Raw genomic sequence first — 13417 nt, 5'->3', positions numbered from 1 at the left:
GCAGAACATTCTGGAGGGGGAGGGTGAACAGCCAGAGGTCGTGGTCCACATCAGTACCAACGACATAGTTAGAAAGAGGGATGAGGTCCTGCAGACAGATTTTAAGGAGTTAGGAAAGAGCTTAAGCAGGATCTCAAAAGGTAGTAATCTGTGGGTTACTCCCAGTGCCACGTGCTAGCAAGCATAGAAATAGAAGGATAGAGCAGATGAATGCTTGGCTGGAAAGATGGTGCAAGAGGGAGGGCTTTAGATTCCTGGGGCATTAGCACCAGTTCTGGGGGAGGTGGCACCTGAACAAGCAGGTTGCACCTCAACAGAGCCGGGACCAATATCCTCGCAGTGAGGTACGCTAGTGCTGTTGTGGGGGTTTTAAGCTAGCTTGGCAGGGGGGTGGGAACCTGAGCGTAGATTCAGAAGGAAGAGAAGCAGAGCTGGAAATGGAAGGCAGAAAATTAGTGAGTTTGGAAGGCAGAGGAAACAAAGATTAGAAACTAGACAACAAAAGGAGTTTGGCAGTGCTTAATGGTGTATACCTCAATGCAAGGAGTATAGTGAATAAGGAGGATGAGCTGAGGGCACAGATAGACACGTGAAAGTACGATATCTTAGCTAAAACAGAAGCATGGCTTAAACAGGAGCAGGAACGGCAGCTCAACGTTCCTGGTTACAGGGTTTTCAGACGAGATAGAGAGGGGGATAAAAAAGGAGGGGGGGGGTGGCAATATTGGTCATGGAAACAATTACAGCTGTGAGAAGGGATGATATGTTAAAAGGATCATCAAATGAGGCCATATGGATTGAGCTAAAGAACAAAAAAGGGGCAGTCACACTGCTGGGAGTGTACTAGAGACCCCCAAACAGTCAGAGGGAGATAAAAGAGCAAATATGTAGGCAAATTTCTGAGAAGTGCAAAAACAATACGGCAGTAAAGTAGGGGATTTCAACTACCCTAATACTAACTGGGATACAATCAGTGCAAAAGGTATAGAGGGAGCAGAATTTTTAAATTGCATTCAGGAGAACTTTCTTAGCCAGTACATAGCATGCCCAAGATTTGGGGGGGGGGGGGGGTGGGAGGAAAGAGGGTGGGCAGTTCTGGATTTAGTTTTAGGGAACGAAGCTGGGCAGGTGGAAGGAGTATCAGTGGGAGAGCATTTTGGTGGTAGTGATCATAATTCAGTTAGATTTAGCATAGTTATGGAAAAGGACAAAGATAGGCCAGGAGTAAAAGTTCTAAATTGGGGAAAGGACAATTTTACAAAGCTGAGATGTGATGTAGCAAAAGTGGACTGGAAACAGCTACTTGAAGGTAAATCAGTGTCAGAGCAGTGGGAGGCATTCAAGGGGTTCAGAGTAAACTTGTTCCCACAAAGAAAAAGGGAGGGACTGCCAAATCTAGAGCCCTCTGGGTGACAAGGAGGATACAGGGTAAAAAGGCAAAAAAGGAAAGCTTAGTCAGACACCGAGAGCTCAATACTGCAGAAAGACTAGAGGAATATAGAAAGTGCAGGGGTGAAATTAAAGAGGAAATTTAGGAAAGCAAAGAGATGGCATGAAAAAATACTGGCAAGTAAAATTAAGGAAAACCCAAAAATATTTTATAAATACATAAAGAGCAAGAGGATAACTAAGGAAAGAATAGGGCCAAAAGTCCAAAAAGGTAACCTGTGTGTGGAGGTGGAAGATGTGGGTATGGTTCTTAATGAATACTTTGCATCTGTCTTCACAAAAGAGGGGGACGATGCAGAGACTGTAGTTAAGGAGGAGTTGCGAAATATTGGATGGGATGGGATAAACATAGTGAGAGAGGAAGTATTAAGGGGTGTAGTGGATAAGTAGATAAATCGATAGGCCTGGATGAAATGTACCCCAGGCTGTTAAGAGAAACAAGGGAGGAAATAGCAGAGGCTCTGACCATAACTTTCCGATCCTCCCTGGCTACAGGCGCAGTGCCGGAGGATTGGTGGGCTGCTAGCGTTGTACCGTTATTTCAAAAAAGGGAGAAAGAGATAGACAGAGTAATTATAGGCCAGTCAGTCTAACCTCGGTGGTGGGAAAATTATCGGAATCAATTCTGAGGGACAGCATTAATAGTCATCTAGAAAGGCATGGCTTAATCAAGGACAGTCAGCATGGATTAGTTAAGGGAAGGTTGTGTCTGACTAACTTGATTGAATTTTTTGAGGAGGTAACAAGGAGGGTCGATGAGGGTGGTGCATTTGATGTAGCGTACTTGGATTTTAGCAAGGCTTTTGACAAGGTCCCATATGGCAGACTGGTCAAAAAAGTAAAAGCCCATGGGAACCAAGGGAAAATGGCAAGTTAGATCCAAAATTGGCTCAGTGGCAGGAAGCAAAGGGTAATGGTCGATGGCTGTTTTTGCAACTGGAAGGCTGTTTCCAGTGGGGTTCCACAAGGCTCAGTACTAGGTCCCTTGCTTTTAGTGGTATATATTAATGATCTGGACTTGAATGTGGGGGGCTTGATCAGGAAGTTTGCAGATGATACAAAAATTGGCCGTGTGGTTGATAGTGAGGAGGAAAGCTGTGGACTGCAGGAGGATATCAATGGTGGGCAGAGAAGTGGCAAATGGAATTCAATCCAGAGAAGTGTGAGGTAATGCATTTTGGGGTGGGGGGGGGCAAACAAGGCAAGGGAATACACAATAAATGGGAGGATACTGAGAGGTGTAGAGGAACAAAGGGACCTTGGAGTGCATGTCCACAGATCCCTGAAGGTAGCACGACAGGTAGGTAAGGTAGTTAAAAAGGCATATGGGATACTTTCCTTTATTAGCCGAGGTATAGAATACAAGAGCAGGGAGGTTATGCTAGAACCGTATAAAACATTGGTTAGGACACAGCTTGAGTACTGCGTACAGTTCTGGTCACCACATTACCGGAAAGATGTGATTGCATTAGAGAGGGTACAGAGGAGATTTACGAGGATGTTGCCAAGGCTGGAGAATTTTAGCTATGAGAAAAGATTAGATAGGCTGGGGATGTTTTCTTTGGAACGAAGGAGGCTGAGGGGAGATTTAATTGAGGTATCTAAAATTATGATGGGACTAGATAGGTCCTCCCTATCAACTCTATTTCTCTTAGCAGAAGGGTTAGTTACCAGGGGGCATAGATTTAAAGTAATTTTTAGAAGGATTAGAGGGGAGCCGAGGAGAAATTTTTTCACCCAGAGAGTGGGGGTGGGGTCTAGAACTCACTGTCTGAAAGGGTGGTGGAGGCAGAAACTCTCAACTCATTTAAAAAGTACTTAGATGTGCACCTGAAGTGCCGTAACCTATAAGGCTACGGACCAAGTGCTGAAAGTGGGATTAAGCTGGATCGCTCTTTTCTGGCCGGCACGGACACGATGGGCCGAATGGCCTCCTTCTGTGTCGTAACATTCTATGTTTCTCCATGTCCTGAGGGGACAAACTGCAGCTAGTTTTACAAAGAACAGTTTAACTCATGATTTTAGTAAGAATACGAAAATCTTCATTCATTCTTACTGATTCAAAGAGCCAATTCTCAGAGCTCACGTGGTCAGGTCCTATCGAGCAGCATTAAACCTGTCCCAGGAACTCAGAGATCTCTGGTTAGTTTCTTCACTGTTTCACCATCACTGAGAAGCTGTGAGCAAGACCACCACATCCACCCCAATCCATTACAAGGCAGGCAGCTCAAAACACGGTGAAATCACCAGCAATTGCAGATCATAAATGCCACAGGCTCTCGATCAATCACTGAGGCAGCAACAACATTTCAGTGATTGAAACAAAAAATTGCAAACGCTGCAAATCTAAAAAAGGCAGAAAACGCTGGAAACACTTAGCAGGTAAGTCCGAGAACCGTCACCCTTCAGTATCGATATAAAGGATTACACCCAAACTAACTTGTCGTTCCTCTTTCAGATGTTGATCATCTGGCTGCACGTTTCCAGCATTTTCTGGTTTTACACTAGAATTCTCTGTGGCGCACAGCAAGATATGGAACAGTCATTCCAGGACCACTGCTGAGTGTCATTTTATTCCTTCCTCTGACTCTGGTTCACAATACCCGGAAGCATCTGATCGGTATCAGTTAAATACAGACACAAAGAATTGCTACTCACAGAAGCTCCAAAAAGATATGTTTATTGCATGCATGTGTATGATGGATAAGTATAGAATATGTGAATATGAACAGTAAAGAAAATGAAATCCCTCTTCATTCACAGGAGTCAAACCACAGTGCAGAGGCTGGAGTCTCACTATGGCAGCTGGATTTGGGGACATGTAAGGATAGGCACATAGATTATTTAATAGAATAAGCTAGTTGGCATTATATAGAATTATTTAATATGGAGCCACAGTACTAGAGGGTTATAGGTTAAAACATACATCAGAAAGACACACAGATATACCAAACAGGCTTTTAGTAGAGCCGGGGGGTGGGAGAGTGTGAGAAAGGAATGTCAATTGATGAATGGACTCCAGTATAGGTAAGATCCTTTTACAATAAAGAGATTGGGAGCGATAAGACATCAAAGGCCTGCACAACAAATGGTAACAGCTACCCTCAACACTAAATGACAGCAGCTGTATCAACAGCATACACACATGACGACATATGGTACCCACATTAGTCCTACATAATGAAACATATAAAATTTACAACATACTGGAGCTCCTTGGAGAACTTCCATCTCGTCTTGCTGAGGCTAGCGTAAGCAGTCAAGATGACACGCTTGCGATCGCCTGAAGGAGTACTTGGTATGTGAGCATAAATGGTACCTATATCTCATATACACTGCATGCAAGGGGTTGTGTTGTATTATCTCATTGATTAATACTCTTTTTGTTGAATCAAGTCAGACATTTGTGTTTCCTAGTCCTTGAACTAGTATTAGAGGTAAAGGACAAAGGACAAAGAACAACATCCTATAATACCCCCACTTAAAGGAAATAGGGATATATGACAATATCCTATATAAACCCAACATCTCAGCGGGGAAATCAGCCCTTCTGCCCCTCGCCAGGCTGCCGCTCACATCTTCACAGCCACGTTCAGAGTGTTACTGGTAGAGGTACAGGAACCACCTCCTCCCCACAGCTCTCAGCGAGAGATGGTCCACGGGACACTGACCTCAAGAGTGGGATGAGGAGACGGAGAGACAAAGAAGGAGATAGAGATCGAGAAACACGCTCAAAAGAGTTGCTGTTGGCTCCAATACATGATTTCCCCCTCCTCAATTATCTGCCATGTTTAGTTCATCTCCAACAGTAGTGGTACAAAATGGCACAAAACTAACTTACCACCAAACAGTCCCACGTCCTGCAGGCTCTCCACACTCAGTTTCTCAGACACCCACCTCTAGGTCACGCAATTCCAATAAGAAAAAGAGACAAGAAAAGAGAAATCACTATTAGCAGTTTTTCCACACTCCCTGCGGTCCTTGTAATCTTTCCCTGCTCCAAAATAATTAGGAAAATATCCATGCAGCGAGACCAGAAATATCTGTGCCGTGAGATCAGAAACTGATGAACAGTTTCCAGATTCTAACTCACTGTTTTCCCAAGCCTGCATTATGCAGCTTTAGTTTGAGATTATGACTTCATTGCAAGTTAGCGGTTTGGTATTCTTCACCTCCAAATTTCTCCCCTTGTACCAGTGGCAGTGACTGGCTGATCTATGGGCCCTGGGCATGATCAGTCCTCCGGCACTTTGCCCCATTGACTACTATGGATCTCACCTGAGTGGCACTCCCCAAACACATTTCCTGATAATAGTCAGAGAGGAGACTCTCTCCTCCCCCCCCCCCCCGCCCCCCCGCAGTGCTCTGGGCTTAAAAATCCAGCTCTCAGATGAAAGGACAGCAAACTAACCCATGATTTTTTTTAAAATGCAAGATAACACACCTTCAAAATCTTTGCACTGGGACTGGGTGGTGCAGTGGCATTACACATTGGTTCAAATCCAGCTGGGATTGATTCAATGGAAGTCTTTTCTGTCTTCTGGCTGCAAACTTCCTACAAGTGGGCTCAAGCTGAGGATTAATCATCCTAATTCAGCACACACTGGTAACCAGGCCCAGGCTACAGACAGCTGGTTTGGAAAATAGATAAAATGCTGCACTGGTGCAGGAGGGGAGTCTTCTGATATTGGGGTGAAGAGCAGAGAGAACTTTAATCTGCACCCAATAGTGTTGAAACTGGCCTGTCACATCAAGAGCTAATGATTTATTTTGAATCAGTATTTCTCACGTTAAAAACTAAAACGACACAGCAAAAAAAAGATTAAAAATCAAAGACTCGGTGCTTGATGAAAGATCACTTGCCAGGCTGGATCTCCAAACTCACTCACCCTGGAGTCAATCACACGTCGACTGGCTCGCAATGGTTTGTTTTGCGTAAACCATCAATCAGCATCGTCCTTAATCATGAGATCATCAATTGCAGAGCTCCAGATGGCTGAAATAGCTATTAATGTAACTTTACATTAATACAAATACTGAAATTAAACGGGACTTACCAAAAATGACATGGAAAAGCTGGTGTGTCACCAAACAAACACTTCCATTAAGAGATCTAGTAGGAAGGAAATACAGCAGCAATGAAAGAGCATCATTATAAACACAAACATTTTGTGGTTAAACCGTAACACTCCCATCACATGCGCGAATACACTGGTCAGCGAATCAATGCCAAGTCTAAACGCTCCCTTCCTCCTCCTCGTTCTAATCTAAATGAACATTAATGTCCCAAAGAGTTTGCCAGGTTCTCCCATATCAAAAAAGGTACGGCCCACTGTGGTTCGTACCATGATTTAAGTCAAATCACCTCCCTCAACATGCCTACAGGATGGCAGGCCTGTGCCTTACAATGCTTATCACCTCTCTCAATATTGAGGGACCAACTCATTATTTAATGTAAGCACTCAAAAACAATGTCCACTCATTTATTTTTAGTGTCAAATACAGAATCTGGACAAATGGAGCACTGGGCAAATTCCACATCTGACATCACCTTCATCTTCATCTTGCTCAGGATCTGAAAATGGGAAATGTTTCTCCTACTTCCACCGTCAGAATCACTCTCCTACGTAGCTCAGATACAACATAGGTTAGAAACAGAGTCTACACTGTCCCATCAAACACTCCCAGGTCAGGTACAGCACGGTTCAGATACAGAGTAAAGCTCCCTCTACACTGTTCCAGGGCAGGTACGGCACGGCTTAGAGCCAAAGTAGAGGTTCCTCTACACTGTCCTATCAAACTCTCCCAGGGCAGGTACAGCATGGGTTAGATACAGAATAACATTCCTGCTACACTGTCCCAGTCCCATGAAACACTCCCAGGGCAGGTACAGCGTGGGTTCATTAACATGTATGAATGACTGCCTGTGATGTTGAATAATTTTCAGGGGGTTTGTTGGAATACCATATCTTTGGCTGTTCAGACACTGATGAAAATAGATCCATCAATAAACAAATAAATGGGAAAGTATACGTTATCAAAAGCTGCAGCAAAGGAATGATTATAAACCCAGGCTCCAAGCATTGTTAAAAAACAATTACTGCTGGGTTAGAGCTCTTTTCACAGAAATGCAGATATTAATACTTCCTGTGTCCAGCTCACTGATCGATCAATAAAATCAATTGTTTTCAAATATTTCACAGAACTAAGCTTAAAGAGCTTAGAGCACATTGGTTACAACCCCCAGACAGGATTGTTACAGACACACACCAAGGACACAATAAAAATCAGTCTGGATACACGGCATATTTTACATTGCTACAACAGCCACTCATAGGTATTCAGTTCCTTTTGATAACGAGACAAAGCCAGCATCTCTTTGCAACAGTGCCCAGCACTGACTGGAGCTGAATTCTTAATGCCATCTCTTCCTGCACCCTCCCTCCTCTCTCACACACACACACAGTAGCTCTGTACTGCCCAGTCTCTCTCCCTCTCTCTCACACCCACAAATAGTATTTCTGTACTGTCCACTCACACACTGATAGTATCTCTGTACTGTATTGTGTGTGTGTGTGTCCGTGAGAGTGAGAGAGAGGGCAATACAGAGATTGTGTGTGTGTGTGTGGCAGCACAGAGATACTATTAGTGTGCGAGAGTGTAGAGCTACACACACACACACACAGGTGGACTCTCTGCACTGCCCACTCTCACACACTGTCCACTCTCAATACAGTAGAGATATTATCGGGGTGTGAGAGTGGGAAGTATAGAGATACTATCAAGGTGTGATAGTATCTCTGATGTGGCGATGCTGTACACACACACTGATGGTAGCTTTGTGCTGCCCACTCTCTCTCTCTCTCACACACACACCTCTGTATTGTTTATAACCCGGTTGTAAGGGTGCTCCACACTGCCAGTAACACTTGTATTTACCACAAAGAATAAATTCAGGTCAGTGGAAGAAAAAGCACACACAAAACTCGACCACAACTTCCTGTTTTTCAAAAAGACCATAATCGCTGATAGTGGCCATGGGATTTTTACATCCACTCGAGGGAAGAGAGGGGCCTCGGTTTAACGTCTCATCCGACAGTCGGTACCTCGGACAGGGCTGCACGCCCTCAGCGCTGCACCGGAGGGTCGGCCTGGATTTTGTGCTCAAGTCTCTGGAGTGGGGCTCGAACCCACGACCGCCGGACTCGGGGATGAGAGAGTGGGAGCCACTCAGCCCCGGCCGACACCTGCTGTCGACACCAGCAAGCTGTTCCGATGAAAGGTCCACACCCGCTGAGGGTCCCCAGCAGGTCGGGGCTCACCTTACAACACAGTACCAGCAGGGTGAGACCGGCGCCTGGCGTGATGTATGAGCCGGGGCACTCGGTGACACGGGCAGTCCCCGCGCCCAAACTGTTCCACGGCCCACTGAGCTCGGGATGAGGGGGCCGTGAGGAGGGGGTCGGAAGCCCGGGGGGGTGATGGGGGCCTCGGCTGCGGTTTGCACTGGAGGCGAGGCGAGGCGGGACACGCCCAGGGCCCAGTGACCGTGCAGCCCCCGGGCCGCCACTGACCTGGATCCGTTGGTTCAGCGACCCCGTCGGACAGTCCGTCTCTCACAGCGCAGCCCGCCACTGGAAGTCCCGCCTCCACTGCCAGCTCTCATTGGCGCTTTTCCCGTGATTGATGTCGGCGACGAGCCACATTCCCGGTCTCTGGTTGGACGATTCTTGCTGTCAATCATCGCAGTCCCGCCCCCTCCCCGGACCAGCGGCTCGGGGGTCAGGGGTCGCCGGCCGCCCGTGACGTCACCAAAATAAAACCAACACGATCCCTAACTCCCTTTTTTCTTTTTTTGATTCCTGGGCAATAACAAGCTGCCTTTCGGTCAGAGTGAGTTTCCAGCCCTTTTATTTCACGGTTGTAAAGGTGATTTCAAAAAAACGCCTGAGGCCGTAGTTGCCCCCTCGACCCAGTGATGTCAATTGAAAAGCCCAGTGTTGTCGGAGTGAGTTTGTAATTTCCGAGCCCGGTGGCGGAGCCGTGCGGCCTGTGAGGCCTGTGATCCGCGACCCGCCGCCCGCCGCCCGCGGGAGAACCGAGCGTAAAATCGGCGCAAAAACAACAAGACGGTTTGCTGGAGGGGGGGGAGGGGCGCGCAGTGCGCATGTGCGGCGCGCTGTGGTGTGGCGGCGGCGCTCGGCGACTTTTCTCCTTTAACTCGGCGGCGAGCGGGGGACCCGGGACCCGGGGGGGGGGAAACACACGGTGATCACAAGCCGGCTCCGTCAGAAGCAGTGAGGCCCAGAGCGTGGTAAGCTGCATCACCGCCGTGTGTTTAACTCCCCCTGAGGCGGGCTGTGACTAGGCCGCTCGGGCCTGCTGCTGATCCCGGGCCTGGATTCGCGCTCCCCCGCCCCCCTCCCCCCTCATACCGGACAGCGGCTGAGCTCAAACTGCACGCTACCCAGGCGGGATCGGTGGTCAGCGGCTGGTGGTTGTGTACAGGGTGGGAACGAGAGGTGTTGAACCCCCCCCCCCCCCCCCTTTCCCCAGCCCTGGGAGCACCGCAGCCGGCCCGCCTGGGCAACGTATCCCTGTAACAGGCAGGCCACCTGCAGATGTAATCAATGTTCGGATTGTATTTACATCGCACACAAAAGAATTAGAAAGGAAACTGGTCCGTCGGCATCTGCAAAGGAAGAGGTTTTAATATTTTGGAATATGGAACTCTGATCAAAGGACTAGATCTGGAATGTTAAGCTGTCTTTCTCGGATCTGTCTGCTGTGTATTTCTAGCTGTTTGTTTATTTGTTGGGTGTCTTGTTAGCAGACCTCCAGGGATGTCATTTTGTGAGAGTCCTGGCATTTTTCAAAACATCCTAAAAGGAGCAGCATCTCTGCTGCAGGGTTTGTTAGTGATCATCTCGGGCTAGATGTGACTGCCCCAGATGTGCTGCTGATGTGACTGCCCCAGATGTGCTGCTGATGTGACTGCCCCAGGATCTATGTGTGTGTGTGTGTGTGTGTGTGGTGTATGTCCCCGTCTGAGCCCACAAAAGCTATCTGGTCGGATTTGCGGGAATGTAATATTAGTCATAGTGGACTAAAGTTGTTGTTCCATCCTGTTGTCTAGTGTGTACTTTAAAGAGTGCAGCACCTCATTCAATAAAGAACTTGCTGGGGAAATGCAATATTAATAGGAATTACAATGTAGAGAAGGCTATTTTACCCATTACCGCTAAATTGGCTATTTTACCCATTGTTGCTATATTTTCCTATTTCTTTTTGGACAATATTCTATTATATTCCTACTTATTTAATTCCCTTTTAACTGATTGTTTTGATAGATGTTCACTGTTTCCCCACATTACAACTGTGACTACATTTCAAAAGTACTTCATTGGCTGTAAAGTGGGGTGTCCTTAAGGATGTGAAAGACACTATATAAATGCAAGTTCTTTTTTTTTAAGAACAATTATTAATATGCTACTGGAAGTACCAGGGACCATAAATACCTGAAAAGATGGCTTAATATTTTGTCAGATCAGGTTTCCTGTTTTGTATTTTTGATTTACAGTTTAAAAAAAATCTTAATTCCTTTCAGTTGGCCAGGAAAATTCATAGGGGCTTTTTTTTTGCCAATTGTTCTAAAGAATAGTTTTTTGGTGGCAATTTGTAAAATTTTTGTGAAGTCTGCACTGACCTGGAATTCTGGGCAGTTAGAAGTTTACCTCACAGGTTTGGATTGTGCAGTGTGACTGTATCCAGTGATGCTATCGGCTGGAAGGAAGTGGAACTGATCAGAAAAAAAGGGCAGAATACATGCAGGATGCCTTTCTGGCTGCAGCTCTCTGGCAATTGCCTGGTCTGGATGGGATCAATTTGTTGAGCTTGTGCTGTGTTTATAAAGAAGTGATCTGAGTCAGGACTTGCACACTCTGCTGTGTGTGCTAGTACTGAAGACCTGTCTCCATACCTCTCATTATTCCCCCTCTAGCTGTACTTCCCAAGCCAGCTTCAAATTCCCTGTGTCTTTTTTCAGAGATATGCTTGTGGTGGTTATGTCAGGGAGAGAGGGAAAGGTTCTTGCTGGCCTTGGCATGCCCTTGACGCTACAAAATATTACTGAGTTCAGACGTTGGTCCTGAATCTGGAGGTCGAAGTAGTAGTCGTACTGGACAAGGTGAAATTTGTCAGGCACCTGATGGACATTCTGGTCCTTCTCTCTCATTCAGCCATTACTGGAAGGCTCAGCCCAATATTTGCTAGGCCTGTCCATAGGAGCTCTTGCTGCAATAAGGTGCATTCCCTACCCCCCACTTCAGTGGAGTGCAGCAGCCCCCACAACAAATATGTAACTGAAGCAAGTAAGGGACATATCCCACTCTGAAGAACTGGTATTTGGCTTGCCTTAGGACCTGTGGAGATACCAAACAGCCTGAAGCCCATTCTTGGTCCCTTATTTGGCAGCACCACATCCACTACGCCCCACACAAAGCACCCAACCCCTCCTTTAGGAGGAGAAATCAGACAATAACGACCACCCACCAATAAATGGGCAAGGACAGCAATCCCAACCAGCAGGGTCACTAATAGGCAGGACCCTCTTATTTCCCAACCCAACTGAACTCTGAGAATCAACAACAAATTACTTGAACCCACATTGCTGCTAGCCAAGAAACCTTACTGTATTAGTCCTTAATGTATTAGTGTACGGCCCCTGCAAGCGCTATTAAAATGTAGAATGGCTTCATAAAATATATTGTGACTGTTCATTTTAGCTGTATGATATTCTTTGTATCACTGATTATGCAGATTATATGCTTGTTCAACTGAACTGCCAGCTGTCCTGTTCAAGGCAGTCTTCCTTCAGACCTGTGCACCTAATTGATGGTCAGATATCCTGCAGGCTGCTAACTTGACCACATTGAATAGTTTGGCTCTCCGTAGATCTGCATTCTGCTGGGCAGCCCTTATATAATCTCTGACCCTGTTAGTATAGTTATACCTTTTTTGAGGTGACATTTTCTTTTTGACTTCCCCTTTTTAATCCAGTTGATGAATCCTGGTGTTTTCTCCAGTGTCACTTGTTTTATGTTTACACAGCTAAACAATGAATTGGAATAAAGGAGGCAGTGGAGCAAAGAGGGGATTTGGTTTTGGCGGCTTTGCCATTGCACCTGGGAAGAAGGAAGACCCAAAGCTGTCGAAGGCAGCGCACTCTGTATTCGGTCCGCTGGGTCCGCCGGGAGGTTACGGGAAAACGCAGCCTGCTCAGACACCCTGCTTCTATAAAGTGGGATCTAAGCGGCCGAACTTCGATGAAGAAAATGCGTGAGTATTGTATAATGAGCTGTGTGCAGATTATGAAGCCTTTAGGCTCACTAATCGGAGGGGAAAATATAAAGAAAGTAACGTCACCGCTTGTAGGAACAGGAGGACACCATTCAGCCCTTCGCGCCTGTTCCGTTCAATTAGGTCATGGCTGATCGGTATCTTAACTCCATCCACCTGCCTTGGTTCCGTATCTCTTAATATCCTTGCTTAACAAAAATCGATCAATCTCCGTTATGAAATTTCCAATTGACCTGGCCTCATTGACTTGGGTTAAATTTCTCTTTTACTCACTCTGCTGTGCATTGAAACTCACCAGTTGATTTTGTGCTGTTGTTCGGAGAAAAAACTTTTAAAAACAAAAAATTGGAATTGAGTATATCTCAGCCGCAGATATTTCTGACTGTGGCTTCTCAAAGACTGAGTCCCAGGCCTTTAACTTGGTTAAAGTTCCAGTTCCAATTTTAAAATGATTGGGAGTTATTTCAACTTAACATGTTAAATTTTCAATTTTGATGAAAGTGTAGTGTTTGCTTTCTGTCCGTCTTGTGGAATGTGATTCTCCAATCTCATTGATCACTGCAAGCCTTAGGATTAATAATACCTGTTCTCGAGGACCAATCAAAAACCA

General features: G+C 45.9%; 2 protein-coding genes across 6 annotated transcripts in view; one reads left to right on the top strand and one right to left on the bottom strand.

The window, feature by feature from the left end:
* The window catches only part of strada (STE20 related adaptor alpha), a 49321-nt gene extending 40108 nt beyond the window's left edge, over positions 1 to 9213 (bottom strand). Inside the window, exons 1-3 of one of the 4 annotated variants that reach the window (XM_067969139.1) lie at positions 9024 to 9213; positions 6507 to 6562; positions 5291 to 5348 (exon numbers count right to left, since the gene is read on the bottom strand). In XM_067969139.1, the coding sequence (XP_067825240.1) occupies positions 5291 to 5348; positions 6507 to 6518 (70 nt within the window). In that variant the 5' untranslated portion in view covers positions 6519 to 6562; positions 9024 to 9213. Of the gene's footprint in view, positions 1 to 5290; positions 5349 to 6506; positions 6563 to 8771; positions 8990 to 9023 lie in introns of those variants that run through there. The other 3 variants (XM_067969136.1, XM_067969137.1, XM_067969138.1) reach the window with 3 other exon arrangements.
* Positions 9214 to 9236: 23 nt separating this feature from the next.
* The window catches only part of ddx42 (DEAD (Asp-Glu-Ala-Asp) box helicase 42), a 68279-nt gene continuing 64098 nt past the window's right edge, over positions 9237 to 13417 (top strand). Inside the window, exons 1-2 of one of the 2 annotated variants that reach the window (XM_067969134.1) lie at positions 9237 to 9342; positions 12559 to 12786. In XM_067969134.1, the coding sequence (XP_067825235.1) occupies positions 12566 to 12786 (221 nt within the window). In that variant the 5' untranslated portion in view covers positions 9237 to 9342; positions 12559 to 12565. Of the gene's footprint in view, positions 9343 to 9641; positions 9764 to 12558; positions 12787 to 13417 lie in introns of those variants that run through there. The other variant, XM_067969132.1, reaches the window with a different exon arrangement.

Source organism: Heptranchias perlo, chromosome 30 (genome assembly GCF_035084215.1).
Source record: "Heptranchias perlo isolate sHepPer1 chromosome 30, sHepPer1.hap1, whole genome shotgun sequence".
Taxonomy (NCBI): Eukaryota; Metazoa; Chordata; class Chondrichthyes; order Hexanchiformes; family Hexanchidae; genus Heptranchias; species Heptranchias perlo.
Note: the sequence above shows the minus strand (reverse complement) of the source record. Positions and strands in the feature narration are given on the sequence as shown.